General features: G+C 30.5%; 2 protein-coding genes across 7 annotated transcripts in view; one reads left to right on the forward strand and one right to left on the reverse strand.

Moving 5' to 3' along the window:
• Positions 1–5,356: 5,356 nt before the first annotated feature.
• On the forward strand, positions 5,357–20,634 carry LOC127286838 (muscle LIM protein 1-like). Of its 5 annotated transcripts, none has more exons than XM_051313445.1 (9): positions 5,357–5,572; positions 9,577–9,701; positions 12,652–12,814; positions 16,181–16,301; positions 17,372–17,468; positions 18,237–18,324; positions 18,889–19,185; positions 19,403–19,723; positions 19,809–20,634. In XM_051313445.1, the coding sequence occupies exons 2-9, from the start codon at positions 9,587–9,589 to the stop codon at positions 20,083–20,085; spliced, it is 1,479 nt and encodes a 492-aa protein (XP_051169402.1). In that variant the 5' UTR covers positions 5,357–5,572; positions 9,577–9,586; the 3' UTR covers positions 20,086–20,634. The 5 variants fall into 5 exon arrangements, with proteins under 5 accessions (XP_051169402.1, XP_051169403.1, XP_051169404.1 ...); XM_051313446.1 differs by lacking the exons at positions 17,372–17,468; positions 18,237–18,324 and adding exons at positions 17,786–17,882; positions 18,050–18,134 and having other exon boundaries at positions 5,360–5,572; XM_051313447.1 differs by lacking the exons at positions 17,372–17,468; positions 19,403–19,723; positions 19,809–20,634 and adding exons at positions 17,786–17,882; positions 18,050–18,134 and having other exon boundaries at positions 5,393–5,572; positions 18,889–19,037.
• A 177-nt stretch (positions 20,635–20,811) lies between these two features.
• The window catches only part of LOC127286839 (paired mesoderm homeobox protein 2A-like), a 28,765-nt gene continuing 23,665 nt past the window's right edge, over positions 20,812–25,911 (reverse strand). For both annotated transcript variants that reach the window (XM_051313451.1, XM_051313450.1), the window contains one exon: positions 20,812–21,651. In XM_051313451.1, coding sequence (XP_051169408.1) covers positions 21,265–21,651 — 387 coding nt within the window. In that variant the 3' untranslated portion in view covers positions 20,812–21,264. The remainder of the gene's footprint in view (positions 21,652–25,911) is intronic.

A 25,911-nucleotide genomic window follows, 5' to 3' on the forward strand; every position in this document is an offset into this window, starting at 1 on the left:
ATACGTTTGCGCTTTATTTTCGTCATCCTCTTCCTTTCCTCAACATTTATTATGAAATTTTCAAAGTTTTTTAAAAACTTTTTTTTATATATCTTACTAACAAGAATAATAATAATTATTCTTTATCGATAGAAAAAAAAATACAAAGAAACAAAATTTACACTTTCAAATCGAAAGAAATAGTCACATTTTGTTTAAACTAGTAAAAACTGGCGTGGCCCTGTTTAGCGCCCCATTTGGGATATTGCACAGAACTTCTGGTCAAATCCCTAATTATCCCCTTCTTGGGTTAATAAAACCTATTAGTTGTCTTTATTAATAACTTTCTTAAAGAGCTAAATAAAAAAAATTTATTTTTCATATTTTGTTGAAACTAGGAAAACTTGCGATTTACTAGTCAGAGCCCTATTTTATTTTATTTCTCTCTTTAGATAAACTGTCGAATTTAATATTTCCCGTGTAGAAATTTCCCTACCAGGGCCCTGGTAGTGAATAATAATCTGGTCCCGATCAGGGACTGTTCAGGGCCAGATTAGGGCCACGAGAAAAATGGGGATTTCCTAATCAGGGACACATCAGGCGTAGCGTCACATTCCCGCCCGATCCGGCCCCGATCCGAGCCATGGCAAAATTTCTACACGGGTTAAGACATTTCCTGCATTATTATTTAACGAGTGAAATAAAATAGGGCTCTGACTAGTACCTCGCCAGTTTACCTAGTTTGAAGAAAATATTTTTTAAAAAAATTAGTTTTTTAAAAACTTAAAAAAAAAAAATTCAAAGCGTGCGCCTGTGTTTTGTAAATGAATACATAAATGAGTCGTTTTTCTAAAAATATAAATTTGAGCATAGAACTATTAATAGTCGATGATGAGTGTTCTTGCACTATAACTGTGAAACCTCTTTCTATGATTATATGTCTCTTATTCTCTTTCAGATGTTTATCGTCAACGACGCATATCATATATATATATATATATATATATGTATGATGTCTGCACATATGACAAGCGTTCTCTTTCTCTCTATACAAACTTTTTGAACGCATATTTTTCATTTCTCTTCAAAGTTTCATATACATAGTCACCCACTGTTTTTCAGTGTTGCTATACTTTATCTGCTATTTTAGATCGCTACTGACACTAAAATCTATAATTACCAAAATTGATACTATTTTTTTAATAGACAAATTTCAATTATATTTTTTTCTAGTGATTTTACATTTTAAAACTATTTATCTAACTAATGACTATTTAATAACTATTTGAAAACTCTAATAACTATTTAACCCCTTGGCTGTCGACAAGATTTCCATTGTTTGGGCCAAAAGTGTGTTGAAAAAAATTTTAACGTACTTTCATGAAATTTGATATACTAAGGTTTTTAGGGTTCCTGATTACGAATCTGACATCAGTTTTTCAAAATTCAAAATGGCGGTTACAATATGGTGGATTGAAATTCTTAAAAATGTGCGGATTCGATTATTGCCATATTGGATCCGCCATTTTGAATTTTGAAAAACTGATGTCAGATTTGGAATCAGCGACCCCGAATAAACAGTTTGAGGAATATTTAAGATTTTTTGAATCACTTTTTATAAGTTGCGCATATAATGCGTCAACTGCACTCTTGTCCAGATTTAGTTTTGCGCATATATGCCTCAGCGACAGGCAACGGGTTAACTATTTATTGATTACTTGACTATTATCAAATAAAATATTTACTTGAACCAATAATTTCTGTATTTGAATCAAATAAATTTTTTTTTTTTTCATCAGTGTAGCAATTGAATTTAATTTCTTTTTGACAAATTTCTATTGTACCATCGAATTGAATATTTAATGAAAACAAATGTTTAACTAATATTACAATTTATAAAAATTCGGCTAAATAAAAAATTTTTTTATTACTTTTGTAACTGCAAAAAACTGATAATTTTAACTCTCTATTGGTAAATTAATGTATAGTGATATTACTAAACTTTTAAAATTTATTATTATTATTTTATGTCACAATTTATTTCAGCTATATTATTATTATTATTATTTTTTTTATTATTAAAGATATTTATTTTAGTGTAAATATGAAATTCAACAAATAGTTTCGGAGACTATTAGTGTCACGATATAAACTTATTTTCCATTTTATGACAAAATATTACTGAAAATCTACAAATACGTTTGAGATTAGTCATCGAGTAAACGCTACAATAACAAGAAGAAATTTTGGATTTTATCCAATTACAATGTGTATTATCTATTCAATTTGCTAATATAACTACTTTAATGACTAATTAAATTATATACAATTAAAGAAATTTCTAAAATAACTTAACAACTGCTTTTGTATTATTTTTAGAATTTTAAATTTATTTTTAGCCGCACCTACGTTGGGATTGGATTATGTATATGGGATGCATGCGATTATGTTATAAAAATCATTAGTTAGAATTTTCATTTTATGGAATTTTATGAAAAATCATTTAATGAAATTTCTAATTAATGGGAATTTTCATTTGTCCGAAATTGCAAATGGCCGAACAAACAATCGATTTTGGTGCAATTTTTAAAATCAACCAATCAAAAATTATCCATAAAATTGTGATTGGTTGATTTTAAAAATCGCACCAAAATCAATTGTTTGTTCGGCCATTTGCAATTTCGGATAAATGAAAATTCTATCAATTAGAAATTCGGTTAAATGATTTTTTGGTTAAGAGTGTCGAACGGTCTCTGAAATACTTTGTCAATCTTTCGGATTTAAGAAATTTATAAGATAAGATTCATTGGTATTTTTTTCGATTTTGAAAAAAAAAAATTCTATGCAATGAAATTCTCCTCAATAAAAATTCTTTAAAATGCCTATTATGTTAAATGAAAATTCGAGCAAATAAAAATTCGAACAAATAAAAATCCTGTGAAGTGAATTTTTGGGTTATATAAAAATTTTGTAATATAGAAAATTGTTTTGATGAAAATTCCGCAAAATACTAATTTGAACAAATAAAACTGCAATACATAATACTCAGCTACAAAAAGACCTACACTAGGGATTACGTCCCGGAAGGCAACCCATCAAATCTCAAATTTTTTAATCTAGAAATTATAATTTTTCACATTTAAAATAATGTATTGCTATCTTTGATGATTAATTTCTAAAATAGAGGGTATATTAGAGAAATTAAACATTTCAGGTTATGTCGCTACATTCGTAGAAAAAAATTCGATTTACTCTCTGAATCTGAATCAGTCATATTTTACTGATTAACAGTAGAAATCTACTTATTGCCATAGCGAGAATTGAGCAACTGACAATTAGTAGAAATTTACTGATTTAATCAGTAAAATATCAATTATTGATTGAATCAGTAATATATAAATATATGGCGGCGGCCACAAAATCTACTGATTTAATAGTAGGTAAATAGGTAAATTTCAAAAAATAACTGAAACTTCAGTTAAAATGAAAAGTACTGATTGAATTAGTAAAATTTCTACTGATTCAGATTTAGAGAGTACCAATCGCGTATTCCCTCGAAGGAGCGATGGCATCCTCTCTCCTGTCCTTCAGTCTGAAATACACAAAAATCAAAATTTTTAAACGTTAGAAAAAAATTGCATTGCGTAAAAAAATGTTTAAAATACTTTATTCTATTAATTTTCAGTAATCATAATTATAAAATAAAAAAAAAAAAATCTTACCGTGGACACCCTTGGCCAATGCCTATGAGCTGTCTGAATACAGCCGTTTTCTCAGTACAAAATTGTGAACAAAACAAGTTCGTAAAAACAGACAGAACGTCTATTATGTGAAACTTCACCTGTCATATAAGTCCCCTTCTGCACAGGGTTGGGAATGTATAAAACTCTATTATGTATCAGGCAGTGTCAGTTCATCGAGATATTTCGAGTTCGAATATGACGTCAGATGGCTGGAGGAAATAACAGACGACAAAATGTTATTCTTATGGGGGGGGGAAATTTGTTTCCACTTTTATCAAATTTTACTCATATTTTATAAACATGGAAAACGGTTGTTGACATATAATAAAAATAAAATGTTTGTTAATAATTAACTTTGTTATTTGATACAATTGCATTGGTATAGATCCAAAAAATTTTTATTAGTTTGAAGTAAATTTTCTTGGATCAAGAAAATATTGGTATTGAATACGGTCAAAAGTATATAGGTTTTCTTGATTCAATACTATTTTTTTTCAGTATTTATAGTTTTTAAGACTGAAGGACAGAAAGGAGAATGCAGAGAAAGAATTGATTCCTTTAAGGCCTGAGCAGAATAAAAACGTAACCGAAATCGTAAACGGAAGAATGAGTTAGAGAAGGATGGTTATATATTGTTGTTCTTCTCTCTCCGTTTGCGATTACGATTCCGGTTACGTTTCTATATATTGTGCTTAGGCCTTTACTGAAAGACTTGTCCAGAAACAGTGATATACTACTTTCGCGCTCCGTCGAGAAAATCCGCAATATATAGTTGAGTACGAATTTTTTTCTCTATACGAACGTAGCGACGAAATGTTTAATTTCTCAATTGTACCTTCTATTTTAGAAATAGATTATCAAATATAGCAATACATTTTAAATTGTACGAAATTATTCATTTTTGATTAAAAATTTAAAAATTGACGGTTCTATCCCGGGACGTAATCCCTAGTGTAGGTCTTTTTGTACTTGAATTGTACATGTAAGTGCTATTCGTCAGGTATTCACTCCCTTAACAGATAACTTGTAAAGTTGTTAATTTCATGAATGTGGTGTACAAATTTTTTAAATATATAGCTATATGAGAATTTTTCTTAATAATATTATCTAGATAGTTTAAAAATTATTTCTATTAAAAAATGGCAATGTCAAATAATTATTGAAACATTATTAAAGGCAAAATAATCGTTCAACAATTTTCTATATATATATATATATATAGATAATAAATGAAAGAAGATGTAGAGAAAGAGGAAGACGAAGACTTGATTCATGACATGGCCCTTCGAGTGGTTCATTGGATTCAAGGGGGACTTCCCACCTCTCGTTCTGTCACTATGTTTTCGTTTAGAGTTTACACTATATATAGCTAAAGTACCAGCAGTCGCCCACACACAAATATATAGCCTCCCTATTACTAGCGCCAGTTGCTCCTTTTTGCCGACGGGGAAATCCCCCCTGAGTACCACCCCCCCTTCCCCCGCTTTGAGTACTCATCCACCTCTCTTTCCTTTCCTCACCATCTTTCCCCCGTATTCCCCTTCAAAATCCCCATGAAACCAATGCAGAATGGTGTGTGGTGAGACGCATCCACCTCGCCCTTTGGCTCATCATACCCCGCCAACGCCACCAACATCACTGACGTTCCGATGCACGTGCCGTGTGCAAACCTCTGTATGACTAGGACGAGCCCGCCACCGTGAGGGCCATTCGAATCCAGTATTAGTGCGGTGTAGATTGTGCGGTGTTAACCCCCCTTTAAAAAAAAAAAATAAAATAAAAAAAAAAATCTTCTTCGACATCACTGCATCTTTCTTTTCCGCCTTCGATCGATATACACACGATAAGTGGTGAGTACCTGATTTTTGACGAAAGGAGATAAACTTTTATTTTAAGTGTTAAGGTGTTACTTTTAAAAGAAAAAAGATGTTCGCGATTCGGTGATATGTGAATGGTGGATCGTAGTGTAAAATTCGAGCGAGAAAGAGAGAATAGCCGCGCACTATTATCATAGAGGGTATTTATATATTTTTCCACGGTCATCGGAAAACTTTTCTAATGGAATTGTTTTTTAATCTCCCTCGTGATTGAAATATTCCAGGAATAAAATGTGAAAAAAACTGTTGGGCTTCATTGTCAGACGACAATGAAAATGCCAAGTGGAGGATATAACCTCGATATAATGGAGATGCTATTGTATATATGTGGGTACATGTTTTCTGATCAGAACTGTTTTTTAGTTTTTTTTTTACCAAGATGAGGTTACTGAATAATTTCAAATTTAGAATTTCGTCAGAAAAATTAGTTTTCAATAAATTTTCTCAAAAAAAAAAAATATTTGGATTCTATGTTATTAAATCATTTTTAAATTTTAGTTACAATTTTAGAGTTTTTATACGAAAAAAAAATTCCACCACACATTTGTAAATTAGGAAAAATTTTCTATAATTTTATTGTAAATTTTTACGTTGAGATAAATTAACCATCAAAAAGTCGAAGTTTTAAATAATTATTAGAATTGTAAAAATATTTACATTATATTCTCTAAAAAATAAAAAATTTAGAAAGTGGAATTTAAAAAAAAAAATAAAAATTTTTTAAATAATTTTATTAAATTTGAATCAGAATTTTTATATTTTTGATAATATTCAAATTTTTTCTATAAATATTTTCATTTTAAAATAATTTTTTAAAATTAATTTCTCGAATTCAGGATAATTTTTGTATTGACAAATAAATATAGACGATTTTTTTTCAATATTAACGGTAAAACGATCTTTTAGTTTATGGAATTTTTATCTATTCCGTTTAGGTTAGAAACATTTCCGGAAATATTACCAAAAAACTTGAAATTTCCCTCTATCAAGTATCGATATGATATTGATTACCAATTTCAATTATATCAATAATCAACTACTATATAATCGATGTTAATATCGATAATTAATTTCACTATAATCGATATTAATATCGATAATCAACTACTGTTTAATCGATATAATATATCGATAGTCAGGCTCGATACAATAGCACTCAATTTCGATAGAATCGATACTAATATCGATAGTTAAATTAGAGTAAAATCGATATTAATATCGTGAATTAACTTTAATAAAATTGAAGTAAAATATCGATACTCAGCTTCAATAAAATCGATGTCAATTTCGATAGTTTCGATAGTATCGACATTTTATTCAATGAAAGTAACTAGATTCTAGTTTTTTGATTGGCTAATTATCAAGAAATATAAACAAGCCTGTCAGAACCAGGGTTGAGCAGTTACGTTTAAATTTTACGTATTTAAGTGTAAATTACAATTATCAATTACAGTGAATAACGTAAAAAAAACTATATTTCATAAATTTTTACCAGCAGATAATTGTTAATTTCTGCTATATTGTAGAATTCTAAAAAATTAATCTCATTACGTAAAGAATTCCCAACCCTGACGAAAATTCATATTCGTATGAAAAAATACATCCAATTGCATAAATGCCATTCTTCCGGTTTTCAAAAATATTTTGAAACACTTCTATAATAATGTTATTAGTTCGTGGCGTTTACAATATGCCATGAACTAATAAAAATAATTTTTGAAGTACTTTTGAATTTTTAAAAAATGGTAACACTTCTACAATAATTTTATTAGTTCGTGGCGTAATTTTTAAGGCCAATGCACAATGCTCACAAACGTGTTGAATAGGATAAAAAAGGACACAAGTATTTCTTTATCCTTTTTCGTTTTATGCTTAACGTTCGCGAATCTATTGTGCGTTAGCCTTAAGCCATAAACTAATAAAACTATTATAGAAGTGTCACGACTTTTATTTATGCAATTTAATGTAATTTTATAATTTAGTTTTTGTTGAAAAAAATTTTTTTTTTGTTGATGGTTGGTTTCCATTGTCCCTACTCGCCATTTGTCATAATTCTCGTCAACTACCGCACACTGCTCTAGTAAAAATTTAGTAATTTTTAAATTTCACAATAAAATCACTAAATTTTTACTAGAGCAGGGAGGGGTAGTTGACGAGAATTATGACAAATGGCGAGTGGGGTCAATGGAAATCAACCTTGATAACCGAATATCAAGGTTGGGAGGGTACTATCTTGGCTTTGGTTTTTATCCTTGTCTTCAATTCGAACGCAGCGTTTTGTGTTGAACAATGAGTGAAACAGTAACAAGGATAAAAATCTCTCTCTCTCTCTCTCTCTCTCTCTCTCTCTCTCTCTCTCTCTCTCTCTCTCTCTCTCTCTCTCTCTCTCTCTCTCTCATTGTTCAACGCAATACATAGTATTCGAACAATGTCATGTAAACACAGTCTCACACTATATTTTACGTACTGTAATTTATTTTTACCCAACGTATATGTAACAGCCCAACTCTATGTCGAAAAATAATTTTCTCATAATTATTCTAAATTATGAATACTATTGCTCAAAAAAGTTACCAGTTTACAAAATTTTCAAAAAGTTTCCACATCCTTATAATGTTTCTAAAATTTTTCTTCGTTCTGTCTCAAGCTTAAAAATCTTCGCTAATCTTGGAAAATTCACTTGTCACAATTTTTCCAAAATGATGAAACATAACAGAGGTTCCACTCTAAAATTCGAGGAATCAATAATTAGTTAGAAAAGGATAGCAATATTTTCCTTCTTTTTATTTTTTTTTTTTTACCGATTCCTTGTGATTAGGTTAGGATTTCCTCACATAGCAATAGTAATGTAAACTTTTTTTCTAAAACTATATATATATGAAATATAAAAGTTTGATGCAAAAGAAGAGAATTTTTTTTCATCTCAATTCGAGGAAGGTTAGAGTTCCGGTTTTTTGAATGTTGAATGTTTTTGGATAGGTGTGGTGGGGGGGAAAAAGGGGAGGGGTACATCAGTGATGTGGCAGTGAGGTGGACGGGTGTTAGTAAAAGAGAGGGTGATGAAAATGTATATATTGAAGAGGGCGGAACGCCGAGAATGAGAGAGGAGAGGGTGGGGGGCAAAGGAGAGGGTAAGCGTCGCGGCGCCCTCATCTAGAACTTGCCTTTCCTAATACGGCGTCGCTGGGTTCTTGACGATGAAGCGGCCTACGTCTGCACGGATATAGAACCCTCTGCACTTCCCTCTTTCCAGGCGTCCCATTGGACACTTTTTCGGCTTCTGCCCGCTGATTACGGAAATAGAAACTGTTACCGACACGTCCCGATTGTTTACATTCATCTCTCTTTCTCTCTCTCGCTCACTATTTCCTTGAAATTGTTTTTTTTTTTTTTTTTATTTATTAAATAACAGATCGATTATAACCACCTAAACTTGCAGCAATGATTTGAGAACATCGCCTCGATATTCTAATAATAGAGAAATTATGATAATGTTAAAGCAATTACAGAAGCATTTTTGTAGTTAAAAATCGTCTCTCACTCTCAGAGTATATTAAAAAATAGTGTAAATTTTAGAAAATTAATTGTTTGTTTCTAAAAAACTAGTAATTGTTTCTATTTATTTTTTTGTGGCTTATAAAGATTTGAAATCTTTTTTAACGAGACTTTGGCATCTTTCTGTCCGTCATACAGCAGAGTTTTCTACCATGGCAATTGTTAACATAGCAACAGTTACTATGGGTTGCTATGGTAACTGTTTCCATAGCAACGGTTGCTATGGTAAATCGCGAACATAGCAACGGTTGCTATGGGTTGCTATGGTAACTGTTTCCATAGCAACGGTTGCTATGGTAAATCGCTAACATAGCAACGGTTGCTATAGTAGCAGTTACCATGACAACCGTTGCTATATGTTAACAGTTTACCAATTCTTAATTGAACAGCATCGAAAATTGACTAAAATTTTTGATTTTCAGTATAAACAAAATGCCTTTCAAACCAGTTGAACATCCAAAATGCCCGAAATGCGGCAAATCAGTTTATGCCGCCGAAGAACGTGTTGCTGGTGGACTCAAATGGCACAAAATGTGCTTCAAATGCGGTAAGTTCATTTATAAATTTTCCCTTATCATTATAAAAAAATATATTTTTTTTCACTGATTATCATTTAACGAATATCAGTAATTTTACTTTAAATACATTCTATTTATTTTTTTTATTTGTTTACAATTTTTAAAATGAAGGAATTCGTATTACTAAAATTATTATTATTATTATTATTATTATTATTATTTTATTTATTAAAATTATTATTATTAATTTAAATTTCGTTACTACTACTATTCTTAAAAATAATTTAAAAAAAAAAAATTTTTTTTTCTTTTTATTTGTTTCATAACAAGTGTAATAATCTCTGTTACGCCAAATGTGCAACACTTTATGAATAGGAAACTATTTTTATCACACTTTTACGGCTCTCTGCGCGTAACAGAGACTTGATGCATAAATTTGAACTCGTCTGACTCATCGCGGTTTATTCCACTTGTAGGTATAGATGTGAGAGAAAAGTGTAACAGACACTTGGCTGACTGAAAATTAACGTCACTACTGTGAGAAACTTGTTAAAAATAGGGATTATATTTTATGAATTATAAGAAAAAAAATACTCTTCTTTTTGATAAAAATAAATCTAATACAATAATTTTATTAAGTAATTCTTTAAAATTATATACATATATACTTTATTATAAATAAATAAATAATAAAACATTATTTTGGATAAAATAATTTTCTTTTTTTTGTTAATTTAAATAAAAGTTATTAAAAATAGAAAAGTTTTTCTTATTGAATGTATAAATCAGAGTATAAACGTTAAAGCATTAGTAGATATAATTTAAGGCAAAGTTCATAATTATTAATTATTTTCAATATTAAAAAATTAATTTTATTAAATTTTTTTATTATATAAGGTGTAATTTTCAATTTTATGACGATAAAATATATTTTTACATGTGCGTATTTAAAATTAATAATAATTTAATTTATAATGTACATAATGAAGTATTATCTCGTGAAATTCAGATATCAAGGAATTCTTAAATAAATCAAAATACGCTCAATATATAGTTTTATATATTTTATATGCAATGTAAATTTATTTAATTAATTTTTTCAAAAATTTGCAGTTCGTTTAAATTAATTTTTTTTTCTAACTTCAAATAAAAAAAAGTACTTTTTATGAAAATTGTTTTTTTTCATTTATAATATTAAAATATTTATTATTAATTCAAAACTCAATTCTAAATTATTATTTTATTTATTTATATGTAAACGAAAGAATAAGAGAAAAAACGAAAAAAAAATTTTTTCTTTTCTTTTTTAAAATAATTTTTAAAAAATTAATAAGACAATAATAATAATAATAATAATAATAATAATAATAATAAGCAACGCGCCCTATGTTAAAGTGTTTTTCAAATATTGAATCTAGACTTTTTGTCCAGTTTCCTCCAATCAGAGTAACTTTTAGACACAGTGGCGAAAAATGGTACTACTGAAAATTATGGACAAATGTACCATTCAACCAAAATTTGTTAAGACTATTCTACAATACTTTTATTTCATCGGTATTTTCAAAAATTCCCCATAGTAAATCAAATTGCAGTAAGAAATTATGAAAAATGAAAATTTGTCCAGTGGCATATTTAGGAATTTTTTTGTCCAGTAAGAAAAAATTTATTTATCCAATGACGCATTAGGAAAGTTATTAGAATTAACAAAATAGCTCCTACATACACCCAATTGCATAAATTTTGTCCTTTGACGACATTTTGAAAAGTCGTGACACCTTCAATAATAATTATATTAGTTCATGACGTTTGGTACGTTTATGGCCTGAGCAGAATAGAAAAGTAACCGTAATCGCAATCGTAAACGGAAGAATGAGTTAGAGAAGGATAGTCATATATTGTTGTTCTTCTCTCACTAATTCTTCCGTTTGCGATTGCGATTACGATTCCGGTTACTTTTCTATTGTGCTTAGGCCTTAACATTACGCCACGAACTAAAAAAAAATTATAGTAGAAGTCCTTTCGGTTTGACGACATTTTGAAAAGTCCTGACCACGAACTAACAAAAAAAAATTATTATATATGTTGTCCTTCCGGTTTTGATGAATAGTTTTATTATAGTTTATGGCTTAAGGCTAATGAAGAATAGGTTTGCGAATGTTAAGCATAAAACAGAAAAGAATAAACAAATACTTCTGTCTTTTTCTATCCTATTTAAAACGTTCGCGAGCCTTAATCATTACGCCATGAACTATTAAAATTATTGTAGATGTGTCACACGACTTTTGTTAATTCTGTCAAACCGGAAGGACTTCTATACAATAATTTTATTAGTTCTTGATTTAATAAAACACCATACGCCATAAACTATAATAAAATTGAGCTTCCAGATCAAAGGGCACATAACTAATGTAATTTAAATTGTTTATGTGCCCTTCTTTTGATCCGGCAGCTCGCAATTATTATATACAAGTGTCACGACTTTTCAAAAATGTCGTCAAACCGTAAGGACAAAATTAATGCAATTCGCAGTGTATATATATATATATATATATATATATATATATATATATATATATATACACCAAAATGATGAGTCATTTGAAAAATGACCCCAAAAAATCAGACAAATTCAAATTTAGAAATAATATACTGAACCTAAATTTGTCTTTAGAGAATATAAGGGACAATTTTCGTTGCCAAAAAAAATCCTTACTCTACTATATATCTATATAGTTTGTGGTCCTAAAATTAGAAGCAATAGATTTCTCGTTGATAGAGAATGTGTGTTAAATAAAGTTTTCCTTAATCGCCGATAGATGGAGAAAAAGACACACTTGCTCCGGGTCTTGATATCTCATTCTTTTATTAAACACATTGAACAATTGTTAGTTGAACTAGAAACACGACAATACGCGCGCAATTGTGATACACTCAAAGAACACGTCGACATTCTTTTTTTTTTCCTCTTCGTTTTTTCAGGTCTCTGCAGTAAACTTCTCGATTCCACGAACTGCTCTGAACACGAAGGTGAACTTTTCTGCAAAAATTGTCACGGACGTAAATTTGGACCCAAGGGATACGGTTTTGGTGGTGGTGCCGGTTGCCTGTCCATGGATCAAGGCGAACACCTCAAGAGTTCCGAGTGAGTGCACCTGCGGTCGTCCCCCATCCCCCTTTTTTTTTTTTGATAAAAAAATCCCCATCTTCTCACCACGACAAAAAAAAAAATTCAATCTTCCAAAAATAGAATAAACTTGTTAGCCGTGCATGATTCCTTCCTGATGGTATTTTTTGAAAAAATGTAATGTTACTTCGTCATTACTACCAGGAAGTTATCAAATGATAAATTCCCTTTTTTCTGTGTATTTGACATAGTTTTTTTTTTTTTTTTTTTAAATATTTCTTCCTTTTCCTTCAGTATGGAATTAACGTCGTTGGTTGTTTTTGTTTTCCTTTTTCCTACAGTAGTTGGCCTCAAGTCTCGACACTGTTAGATCTCCTTTTTTAAAAACAGGCGACAGCGTTGGGATTTGAAAATTTCCATTAAAATTATTTCCAAAAGAAATTACTATTATTTCCAAGTTTTCTAACATTGTCACAGACAGAGGCCACTACGTTCCTTTTTTTTTTTTAAAAAAACTCTTTTTCTCAGTGATCCACTTCCTCTGTTCTCGAAAAAAAAAAACTTGTCATCTTTTTGCTAATAACAATGATATTAATCCATCATGTAATTATTATTATTGTTAATTACGGAAGATGAGATGCGATATTGTAGAATGTGAAGCAATTCGATGAGATGGAATCTTTCCATTAAAATCGTCTTAGCTTAAATGATCGTCGCTGCGTTAAAGCGTTTGCAAAAAAAAAAAAACACACAAACACATTTTATAGCTATAGGATAAACATTTGTACCATCTGTATTAAGTGCTATACTTAAATTGAAAAAAAAAAGATTATCTTAATTAATAAATAACACAGTAAATGTGGAAAAAAAAGAACGCTGCCCATAATTAAATCGATTTGTGAAAAACCTTTTTACCAAACACCCCTATCCCGCCAGCCCCGCCGAGTTCGAGCCAATGGAGGCCGATTGATAAATCTTGATCACACCCACACACACAGAATTTCTCTGAAAATAAACATGGTGAGCACCGAGTATTCCACCCGCGTGAAGTCGCTTCCTTATATATAAATATATTTATATATATATTTGCGTATCCTGCACGGCCTCTCTTTACGTTAATAACATCTTAACCTTGCTAACAAATTTTTAATCACAAAAATGGCGTCCATTTTTCTTGCAAGCTGAATAGTCTCGAGATATCAAAAATTTTTCATCACTTAGAAAAAAATTAATTTTCCCTTACACATTATGGTAAAAAATTAATTCTTTGGGGTTTTTTTTTTTTTTTTTTTTTTTTAATTTTCTTATTAAAGAATAGAACCTTGTGAAATTGGGCCACCTGCTCTAGAATCAACAAATTGGCAAATCGCGATTTAAATTTACAGTATTGAAAACGCTAAATTGGAAGACGTCCAATTTTAACGGAAAATTAATTCTACGAAAAAAATATTATTAAATTTAAAAAAAAAAAACAGTTCTACTCATTGACATAACCTCAAAAATTTTGCTCGCTTTTTTATAAAATGTTTTTTTTCCATTTTGAGGTTATGTGAAATTAGTATAAACAGAATTTCGTTTGCATTAGAAAAAAAAACCATTCTGCATGATTGGTATAATGCAATCGGAGATTCTGATGAACTTTACTTTTTTTATTTATCGATAAATTATAATCTCGAGGCTCTCCAGCAATCGCTCATTCTCTCTCTCTCTCTCTGTATCTATCTCTCTCTTTTTTTTTTTTTTTTAATTGGACGTACCAAAAATCTGCTTCTCGGCTCTCCTCTCTCAGGGGCTCGGCGGAAGCCACTCGTGTGGTTGGGGAATACTAATCTTACTAACGCCTAACATTTGTCTTATATTTGTCTCGTTATGACCGACTTTCTATTTTTTTTTTTACTAGTACGGATTCTTTATTTTAATGTTGTTAGTTTTTCTTCTGTCTTTTTTTGTAGTGCATTTTTAATGCCGTGTTTGATGTACACAAAACAAAAATAAAAATTCATAAACTGATTTTGAGTTTTGTGAACGTCGAAACGCATTTTTCTTTATTGTGAAGTCTGTCTAGTGTTTTTTTCTACTATCATATATATATATATATATATATACACTGAGCTGCATATATGTTGTTCTTCTTTTGACAAGTCGTGACACTTCTATAACAATTTTATTAGTTCGTGGCATATAGGAAAGTTGCTATTGTTCCTACTCACAGAGTTTGTTATAATTCTCGATCAACTACCGCACCCTGCTCTAGTGAAAATTTAGTAACTTTATAGTAACTTTTAATTTTAACAATAAAGTCACTAAATTTTCACTAGAGCAGGGTGCGGTAGTTGATCGAGAATTATGACAAATTCCACACAGTGGGGACAATGGCAACCTTCACATATGCCATGAACTAATAAAATTATTGTAGAAGTGGCACGAATTTTTTTGAAAATGATGCCAAAGCGAAAGGACTTTTACGATAATTTTATTAATTCATGGCGTTATGTAAACGTCATAAACTAATAAAATTAATATAGAAGTGTCAAGCTTTTTCAAAATGTCGTCAAACCGGAAGGACTTCTACAATAATTTTTTTTATATCGTGACGTAATGTAAACACCAGACGCCTTGAACTAATAAAAATTATTATAGAAGTAACACGACTTTTCAAATTGCCGTCAAACCGAAAGGAGAGTTAATAATTTTATTAGTTCATGGCGTAATGTAAACACCATACGGCCACAAATTGATAAAATTATTGTAAAAGTTCTTTCGTTTTGTCAGCATTTTGAAAAGTCGTGGCACTTCTATAATAATTTTTTTAGTTCGTGGTGTTATTTACATTACGCCACGAACTAGAAAAATTATTGAAGAAGTGACACAATTTTTTTTTTAATGCTGTCAAACCAAAAGGACTTTTACAATAATTTTATTAGTTTGTGGCGTAATAAAACACCATACGCCATAAACTAATAAAATTATAGAAGTGTCACGACTTTTTTAAAATGCCGTCAAATCGGAAGGACAACACATATATGCAGTTGGGTGTTCAAAAAAGCACACGTGAAGAACAAGCCTGAAGCAATTTATTCTTTTTAATTCGAAAACAATTTATAATTTTTGATTTTGTCTACATCTATAAAGATTTTGCTTGCTAAAGATTTTGCTTCAGGCTAATGATGCGGTCACATGTAAAATCAAAACGCAAAACTTGATTGGTCAATTCTAATGGAGAACTACTTTTTTCTATCATAAGTGACCAATCAACTTTAGCGAAAAATTTTTGCATATCGCACTCTATATAAAATCTCAATTCACATGTGCTTCGAAAAATCAAAAAAATAAAATAAAACAAAACTCTGAATATTTTGAATAAAACTTTATTCTATTTTCTAGTGAAAGAATATCAAACGCAGTGATGGAATCACGTGCAATTGCAAAAGCTCCAGAGGGTCAGGGATGTCCCCGATGTGGAGGTTATGTCTACGCTGCTGAACAAATGCTGGCTCGTGGAAGGGTGAGTATTTTAAGTGCCAGGTTACCAAATAAACACCGGATTAACTGTAATTATATAATTACCTTGATGCCACGACGATGACGACGACAACGACTTTTTGTTTCGTGTCCAGAAAAAAATTTGTCCCCAAAATTTAAATTTATGGATTCTCCAAACACTATACACATATATATATATATATATCATTGATTTCAAAAATATTTCTAAAAATATTTTTTAATAGCTTATCTTGGTTGGTGTATTCGATTTAATATAAATTTTTTGAAACAATGCCAAGTGTGCGTGGTCCGATTAGATGATGAAATGTGTAATTTCATAACAATGATGAGAAGGGGGATAAGTAAAAAAAAAGCCGTTGGTAGAGTACCAAAAACATTTTTGGCATACGTGCCAAATATACCTTAAAGAAGTTATATATATATATATATATATATATATATATATAATAGCCAAGAGAGAAAACACACTTTGAATTAATTCCCCCAATGACGCTAATTGCCACATCAGCTGCCCACTTTTACCCCCCCGTTAAAATCCATCAATATTATCATCAAAAGCGGAAAACTCTTGTCGCACGAATGTCCTATAATTTAATATCATAAATTTCTCTTGGAATACTCTTGTGGTTCTATATTAGTTATGCATTTAAAAATTCAAACCAATTCTCCGTGAGCGTTTACAATTTTCGACATTATATCTCCTCTCTCTCTCTTTATATATATATACAGATTTACTAATCTTATAATCCAATTTGCCCTCCTAATTCAAGTTTCAATTTCCGTTTGTCGGATTTATTCCCTGAGAATTTAGGAGAATTGATGAAGAAGGGACAAAAACCCAAAAATAGATTCATCTTTTTGATTGAATGAATTTTACAGCAGAAACTCAAAAATACGAACATCCTAAAAATACAGAAATACAAAATTCAATTTTCATTAAGAAATTTTAATAATTATTTTGTTGAGTCGTGGCATCAGGGTTGGCAGTAAAAAAAAGAATCCGGTTTCCCTAGAAGGCAAAAGGCGAGCGTTAAAAGCAGCCTGTAGTCATTTGCTGCTTCTTATGATTAGGGCTACCATAAACAATGCTACAAGTGCAAACTTTGTCAGCGGACCCTGGACTCTACGCTTCATTGCGATGGTCCCGATAACCAAATATATTGTCGAGGTACCTTTCGTCTCAAAATCAACCCTTTTTGATCGTTTTTTAATTCCAAAATCCAATTCCCTTGCATATATCCACTTTCTGACATTGTGGATTTCTTTTTAACATTCAACTTTTTTTCCTCCTCCAAAAAAAAAAAGGAATTTTTATTGATTAATGGGAAAGTAGAGATTTTATATATATATATACATATAGTTTTGATCAAGGATTGAATGTGAAGCAGTGGAGTTTCATGAAACCCGTTAAAATAAATTATACCACTTTCACTCCATTCCAAAAGTTTCAGTGACTAACAACCTATCCCTTTGTGTCTCGTGTAGCAATGGCACAAGGAATGTTTTAAATGTGCCAACTGCACCAAGCGATTAGATTCGGTCAACTGCTGCGAAGGCCCTGACAAGGATATCTATTGCAAAGGTGAGATCACCCCCTAAAGGCTAATTCCATCAAGATGTGATATGCCAAATTCGGTGATTTTCAAAATTTTTATTCCTTTACTAAAAAAAAAAATAGCATATCGCATCTTTGATGGCAACGATAAAAAAAAAAAGCAAAAACGATTCGTTAATGCATATTCTCTTCAGTATGTTATGGAAAGAAGTTTGGACCGAAGGGTTACGGTTACGGCCAGGGTGGTGGCGCCTTGCAGAGCGACTGCTACGCCAATGGGTGGGTTTTTTTTTTTAAAAAGCTGAGAAAGGGCAAAAACATGAAATCCCATCTCGGCATTTATACACTCTTATATATATGATGCGCTTATTTGCTTAACAGCTTGCTATCCGAAGAAATTTGGCCCGCGAGGTATTGGCCACGCCGGTGTCATGTTCATTGGGCTGCAGTGCGATATTGACGACGAGGGGTACGGAGAAACCCAATCGAATTTTTTTTCTCCCTAATCCGGCATAATGCTTTTGCGCTCTTACTGACAATTATTTCATTTCTAATAATATTCATTAAGGAGTTACTTAGAGCCCAGCGACAATGAGAGTCAATCAGGAGCATTAAAATTTAATGCTCCTAATTGGCTCTCGGTGTAGCAAGACTCTTAGAAAATTAGATGACCTTGGAATGTTTAGAAAAATCGTAACAGGCTGACCCAACCCTGTATAAACCTTTCGAATTCAATAATTAGGTTTTTTGTTGATTGAAAAAATTTCACTTATTTTTACGTAATTAGCTTTTTTGCATGAATTGATATGACTTTTTTTTACAAGCACTGTTTTCAATTAACAAAGAAATTATATTATTTAAATAGAGTTAGATTTTTTTTGTAATTAACTCGAAAAGTCCATTGTTACAGATGTGGTAACATTTATATTTCGGTTCTGCATCTGTCGTATGGACTAAAAATTTGTGCTAATTGTATATATATATATATATAAAACGGATGTGAATTCCAGAATTTATTAGAATTTCTCTTTAGTGATGCTGCACCTCATACAACCGTTGTTGATACTGCAAGTATTAAAGCCCCTCCTGGAAAAGGATGCCCTCGGTGCGGTGGTGTTGTTTTTGCTGCTGAACAAGTCCTAGCCAAGAGTCGTGAATGGCACAGAAAATGCTTCAAATGCCGAGACTGTAACAAGACACTCGATTCAATTATTGCTTGCGATGGACCCGATAAAGATGTTTATTGCAAAACTTGTTATGGAAAAAAATGGGGACCTCATGGTTATGGATTTGCTTGCGGTTCTGGATTCCTGCAAACCGATGGACTCACGTAAGTTGATGCACTGTTTAGTAAATAATTATTTTCTAAAGAGAATATTTTCTCTTTAGGAAATTTATTTACTAAAGGAAGTGGAATAATTATTTTCTAAAGGAAGCGGAATAATTAATTACTTCCAAAAAAAAAAAGGAAAGTAATTATCTGCTTTCTAAAGGAATAATTTTGAATAAAATGGGAATCTAATAATTTGGTATTAATTCCCATACAGTGAAGATGAAATTTCGGCAAGCCGTCCATTCTGCAATCCAGACACGACATCAATTAAAGCACCAGCTGGTCAGGGATGTCCACGATGTGGCGGTATGGTATTCGCTGCCGAACAGCAACTCGCTAAAGGCACAATGTGGCACAAGAAATGTTTCAATTGCGCCGAATGCCACCGACCATTAGACTCAATGTTGGCTTGCGATGGTCCAGACAAGGAGATTCACTGCCGCGCCTGCTATGGTAAATTGTTTGGACCCAAAGGATTTGGATTCGGTCACACTCCGACTCTTGTCTCAACAAATGGAGATCACGCTCCCTCATAGTAAGTATATATATATATATAATCCGAACATTTGGGAACTTAATTAATATCAATCAGAATTGAAGATTCAAATTTCTTTTTTCAGTATTGATTCAAAACCACAACTTGGTCAAAAGCGAAATGACGGTCACGGATGCTCACGCTGTGGTTATCCAGTTTACGCCGCTGAGCAAATGATCTCAAAGAATAGAGTTTGGCACAAGAGATGTTTTAGTTGTGGCGATTGTCATCGTTCCTTGGACTCGACGAATCTCAATGATGGACCCGATGGCGATATTTATTGTCGTGGATGTTATGGCAAACATTTTGGTCCAAAGGGAGTTGGATTTGGAATGGGAGCGGGTACCCTAACGATGGCCTAGACCTAAGTCTTTACTGTATAAGATTATAAATGGACCGCAGGTCTAATTTCAAATGACGAACATAATTATTCTTCATCGTCAGACGAGGAAACGATAAAATCATCCAACGAAAGACGACGACGACGACAACGATCAAACGAAATTCCTTATTTCATCTTTACTTTTTTTTCTATTTCTTCAATCGAATTTTAAACGTAATTAAAAGAAATTATCCTTTTTTTTTAATTACGTAAATTCGTTTTTCGTATCGCGAACAAAAATTTCAAGATTCATTAAGGCATGGTGTTTATCGATGGAGTTCTTTTTGGAAAATTAGGATTCTTACGATTTCGCGTAATTTTCACTGTGTTCCTTTTTTTTTTTTTTTTTTTTTTTGATGATGATTGAAAGGAAGGATTCGTGATTCGAAACCACAATCTAGAAATGTATCACATCATTTTATTTATCAAGATATAAGATATTATCATGTAACTACGTAACGAGAGCGATATTATTTTAAATAAATATATCATTTAAAAAAAAAAAATCGGAAATGAGAAAAAGGGTTTACCTCTAACATTTACTTTTATCATAGAAATCTATATAGATTATTTTTTCAACATATATCTCAATTCCTTTTTAATTATTAGAATTTAGATATGGTAAATATTTTTAAAAAATTATCAATTTTTTTTTTTTATTTATTAAATCATCTATCAAGAAGGGATAATAAATAAATGTATGGTGTAAAACACTAATTTTTTTTATATATTTATAGCAACAACTGTACAAGTTCCGGTCACACACAATGATATACTTAATCATAGAGGTAACCTTAATCGGTTATCACCAATGGCGGAGTCAACGAATTTTCTTCGATTAGAAACAATTACAATTTAATAGCAAAAAAAAAAAAAAAAACATCTAGTTGAATAAAATTTCAAAATTTTGTCACCGAATACTCCACCTTTGGTAGGCATATACAAAATGGACAGGATTTAACTGATTGAATTTTTAGTTTTACAATTTTAAATCCTCTAAACGTGGTGGATAAATAATATAATAGAACTTTACAATATGAAACATTACCATCAGTTTTTTGATGAAAATTATCTGTATATTGCTAAATTCCATCCATTGCTTGCATTCGACATACACAGTATTTCTATTTACATGGGAGGGGGGTTCTTTTTTTCGATATTAATATAAGTTCGCGGTTTTTAGGGGTATAGGATCAAGTAAATAGGACGGCAAGGCAGCGGAAAATGGTCTCGGACTACATGAGCCCCACGCACTTCCACTTCCTCTACCATTCGGTGAAATACTCTCACCATGTCCATCGGAATGTTTAATATTTACTAAACTATGATTTGTGATTGGCTTGACCTCTGTCGAGGAGAGAACACTATTGCTTGAGCCACCAGGCGGCGTCTCTGGACTTCTTGGTGAGCGTCCTTCAGTCTTTACGTTTCCCGTAACAGGACTTGATGCCCCACTATCAACTCCAACACCACCGTGTGACGTCGTTTTTTGTTGGGCAAGTCTCTCTTGTTTTCTGAATTTTGCTCGACGATTTTGAAACCACACCTGAATAATAGAAAGAAATTTTTAAAAATTAGATATTTTTTTATTATTATTTGCATTTCAGTAATATAAATTATTCTCTTAATTTAATTATATGCGGGGACAACAGAAATTGTCGTAAGGAAAATTAACTATTGTTAAAAATTCTACGGAATTTTTTTTTTTTTTTAGAAAAAGAAATGGTAATATCTCAGTGGAAATTATTTTGTAGAAATCTCGAGGGAGCCCTTACGGCGGATTTCGATGATTTCCGTAGGTTTAATCTGATTCAGATTTAGAGTGCAGATCGTCAACGAAACAACATTTTCGTCTTCATGATGTTCTTGAATATTTATTTACTAAATTTCTAATAATTTTTATTACACGGAAAGAAATTTAGTAGCAATATTTGATAAATCTGATAGGAAATTTTAGTATTCTCTTTTTCAAACGCGGAACATTTGGGTTTGATAACGAAAATCGGTATATTTTTACCAATAGTCTTTTTAGTAAATATATTCCAGAAATTGAAATTATTATTTCGTAAATTGATAAATTTATACGAAAAACCAGAAGTAAGTTAAACCGACGCGCACTTCGTTATTTACTAAATTTATATGAAAATTTGGAAAGATTATTTCGAAATTTGTTAAAACTATACTAAAAATTCGAAGTGGTTCAGTTGTGACAGATGACGACAGAAACACCAACAGATTCTACGCCAAAGTTTTATCTCTTTCTCATCTCGAGGATAGACGAGGATATGAACTTTTAAATTCACACACACACACACACACACCGCATTGTTTTACATCGATTGGCTTATTTTCATTCCTAACCTATACTAACGATAATACGTATAACATTCGCAGGATAACGCTTCATATACAAATTTACGCTCATGTGAAAAACTGATGTGACCATTCTTATATACTAACCAGACATATTTTTCACCGCTTATGAGAAAGGTGAAATTATATCAAAACATGTTTAAAAATATAAATAAAAATCATTATTTATTGGGAAATAATTAAATATTTTATTATTTTTTGAAGAACAATTTTTTTTACTGATTTATTGTAAAACCTTCGAAATTAATTATATAAAAGAAATTTAGGTCTGTATCAAGATAATGGTAAAAAGGGGCTTGTCTAAAGAGCTTCGTCAGTCTTCGTTACCACTCGGTGAGGATCGGGCAATTCCGAACGTTCAACTTCGGCAAATTTCGTCGAATCTCGTTAACTTTGATATTTCTTTTTCAATTTTCATATCAAATATATCAAAATCTGAAATAATTATTTCATTTTATACAATTCTAATTACGAAATTTGAAATATTTGGTTAGAAAAATTGATAAAGAGCTTATTAAAATTTGACATTTTTGTGTTTCAATAAAAAGATTTCAGATTTCGTAAATATTATATCAAATTTTCTTTCCAACTATATTAAATATTCTTATTTTAATCTCAATCATTCTTAAAAATAGTATCGAAAATCGTTATCATGCCAAAATGTTTCGCAATTGTAACCAAATATACTAAAAAAGTAACACCATAATATCAAAATATTGCTACAAACTTTCTTTCCGTGTATTTTAGATTATTTATGCGCGCGACAAGAGATTATCAAAATTATTTCGTGTTTTTAACTATAATTAACAATCAATCGAATAAGACACCAAGTTTTCAAATTTCCTTAACGTCAGAAAAGTTCCACCTTCCGAAACATTTTCCGAAAATAAACAAAATTCTCACATATATTTAAAATAGAATAACGTCAGTTAACTTCCCGTAATTTATTCAATTGAACTTATTTAAAATTCGTTTTAAATTTCTGTTCGTTAGTTCGTGTGATCAAAATACATATATATAATTTTGCTCATCGCTTTGGATAAATATCAACGAGCCGTTTGTATATATTATCAAATTCAAAAACTGATATTTTACACTAAGGAATTTTTATGACACTTAAAAAATACCGCTGATTAAAAATACATCGAGGAAGAATTTTAGGGTATAAATTATAAAACTAAAAGTCTAATCAACTAATTTAAAAAAATTTTTAAATAAACAGTCCATTAAAAATATATTATTTAACTTGAAAATGAAGCAAAGGGCTCATTTGATGCATAAATAGAAATAAAATAAACATTATCAATTTCACGTATTGCTAATGAGGCAATTTGACAAAATTTAAACGTGAATCAGGTTCGAGACCTTTTTTTTTTTTTTAATGTTTGCTCTTCGTGTTTCACTATATTTTGAACCAAAATACCATGTCCAATCACTCTCTCTCTCTATCTCTTTCTATCTCTCTATTTTATCTTTTTTCCGCTATATATATATATAGGGCTCGTCAGAGCGTAAAATCTGCGATCGTAATTGGCTGAAGCCGGCAAATGAAATATTTAACAAATAAAACAAACGGAAGCGTGGTGACCTGCATGTTAAAGTAGCGGATTTATTTGCTTTAACGTTTGTCTGACCAGTGGCGTATTTGCACGTGAATTCTCCCGAACCACCCTCTCCCAGGGTTCGCGCACATGGGCGGCTACACAGTTTAACTCTATATATATGTCGGCTCTGTGATCCAAGAGGAGGAGGAACAGTGAGAGGGCTAAAGGGAGAGAAAAGGGAAGTTTGGAGGGAGAGAGAGAGAGAGGGTGTTTAAAGGTGGAAGGGGGAGACCATAGGACTCCATGATGAACGTGATTGCCCTTTCCGGATAGCAAACACGGCTATTGGATTTTTATCAGCTGCTCTACTGATGCTAGAGTACTGCCTGTATGCTGTTGCCGATCAGAGCCAACCAATTTCTATATCCATTGACTAGAAATTTTTTTTCCCCTACAAAAAATTAATTTCATATTTTTTAATTCTAAGAAGAATTATTATTTTTGCAATTCTGATGCAATTGACAAAGCTATAGACCTAATAATTCCTTCAATTATTCCAATAACTATATATACTACATTTGGATGAGTGATTTTTAAAATCAACCAATCAAAAATTATCCATAAAATTGTAATTAGTTGATTTTAAAAATCGTGCCGAAATCGATTGTTTCTTCGGTCAAATGAAAATAATATCTATTAGAAATTCTGTAATTTTTCGGATAAGTAAAAATTCTGTAGTACATATATATGAAAAATCTGTTATATGGAAATTCAATCAAATAATAATTCGAAAAAATGAAAATTCATCTGAAAGAATAAAATGAAAATTCTATTCAATATATAATAATAATCAAATGAAAATCTTTGGAATAAATTGTTATTGTTGTATTTATTTTTTAATTTATTTCGGTAAATCAGACATTATTGCTATAAATTTAATATTTTAATTTATCTGAATTCTATTTAATCTAGTATTAAATTGATCATAATAATTTATTTTATTTCTTATCACAATTTCATTTAAGTAACGAAGTTGTTACAATATTGTAAACAATAATTGTCTTTGTAATTTTTAATTGAGATATATAAAAGAATTTTGCATTATCAACGCTATATATGTTTAGGGGGAAAAAATTAATTTACTAGAAATATATATATATATTGAATTCGCTGGGAATATCTACCCATCAGCCAATTTAGAAAGCAACACTCCGAAGGGTCTTATGAAATGAACAATTTCTTTTCCCTCTGGAATTGTGAATGGAAAGAGTGTAAGCAATTGCCGTAAAGGGACATTCTCTCTATCAAAAATGTAACTTTTGAACATCTAAAGTATTCAATGATAATAACAATAATAATAATACTTATAATAATAATAATAATAATAATAATAATAATAATAATAATAATAATAATAATAATAATAATAGTAACAACAATAATTATAACAGCTGTAATAAGAACAATAATAATATTTATGATAATGATAATAATAATAGAAAATAATTTGTTTCGTATATTAAATTTTTATTTTCAAATTGTTAAAATATACCCGATTACGGCTGTTTGAACAATAATTAAATATTCTTGTTCATCATTTATATAAATCAAATAATTTATGTATATAGATAATATTGAAACGTAAATAATTTAATTGAAATCATCTGTATAAATAACGATTTATGCTTCTCAAACATTTAAATAATGTAATGAATCTATTCGCGCCTTTAATAATTCAAAGGGTTTTATAAATTTATTTAATATTCAGATATACTCAGATATTTAAAAATAGTGTAATGCATTTTAATTTTTAACCTGTTTGATTTTTGTATTTATATATGATGCATTATTACATAATAGGTTTATTATCGTATTTTTTTTTGAGTTTT

The sequence above is a fragment of the Leptopilina boulardi genome, unplaced genomic scaffold (assembly GCF_019393585.1).
Source record: "Leptopilina boulardi isolate dan_hultmark-lab unplaced genomic scaffold, ZJU_Lbou_2.1 LbouV2_362, whole genome shotgun sequence".
Lineage (NCBI taxonomy): Eukaryota > Metazoa > Arthropoda > Insecta > Hymenoptera > Figitidae > Leptopilina > Leptopilina boulardi.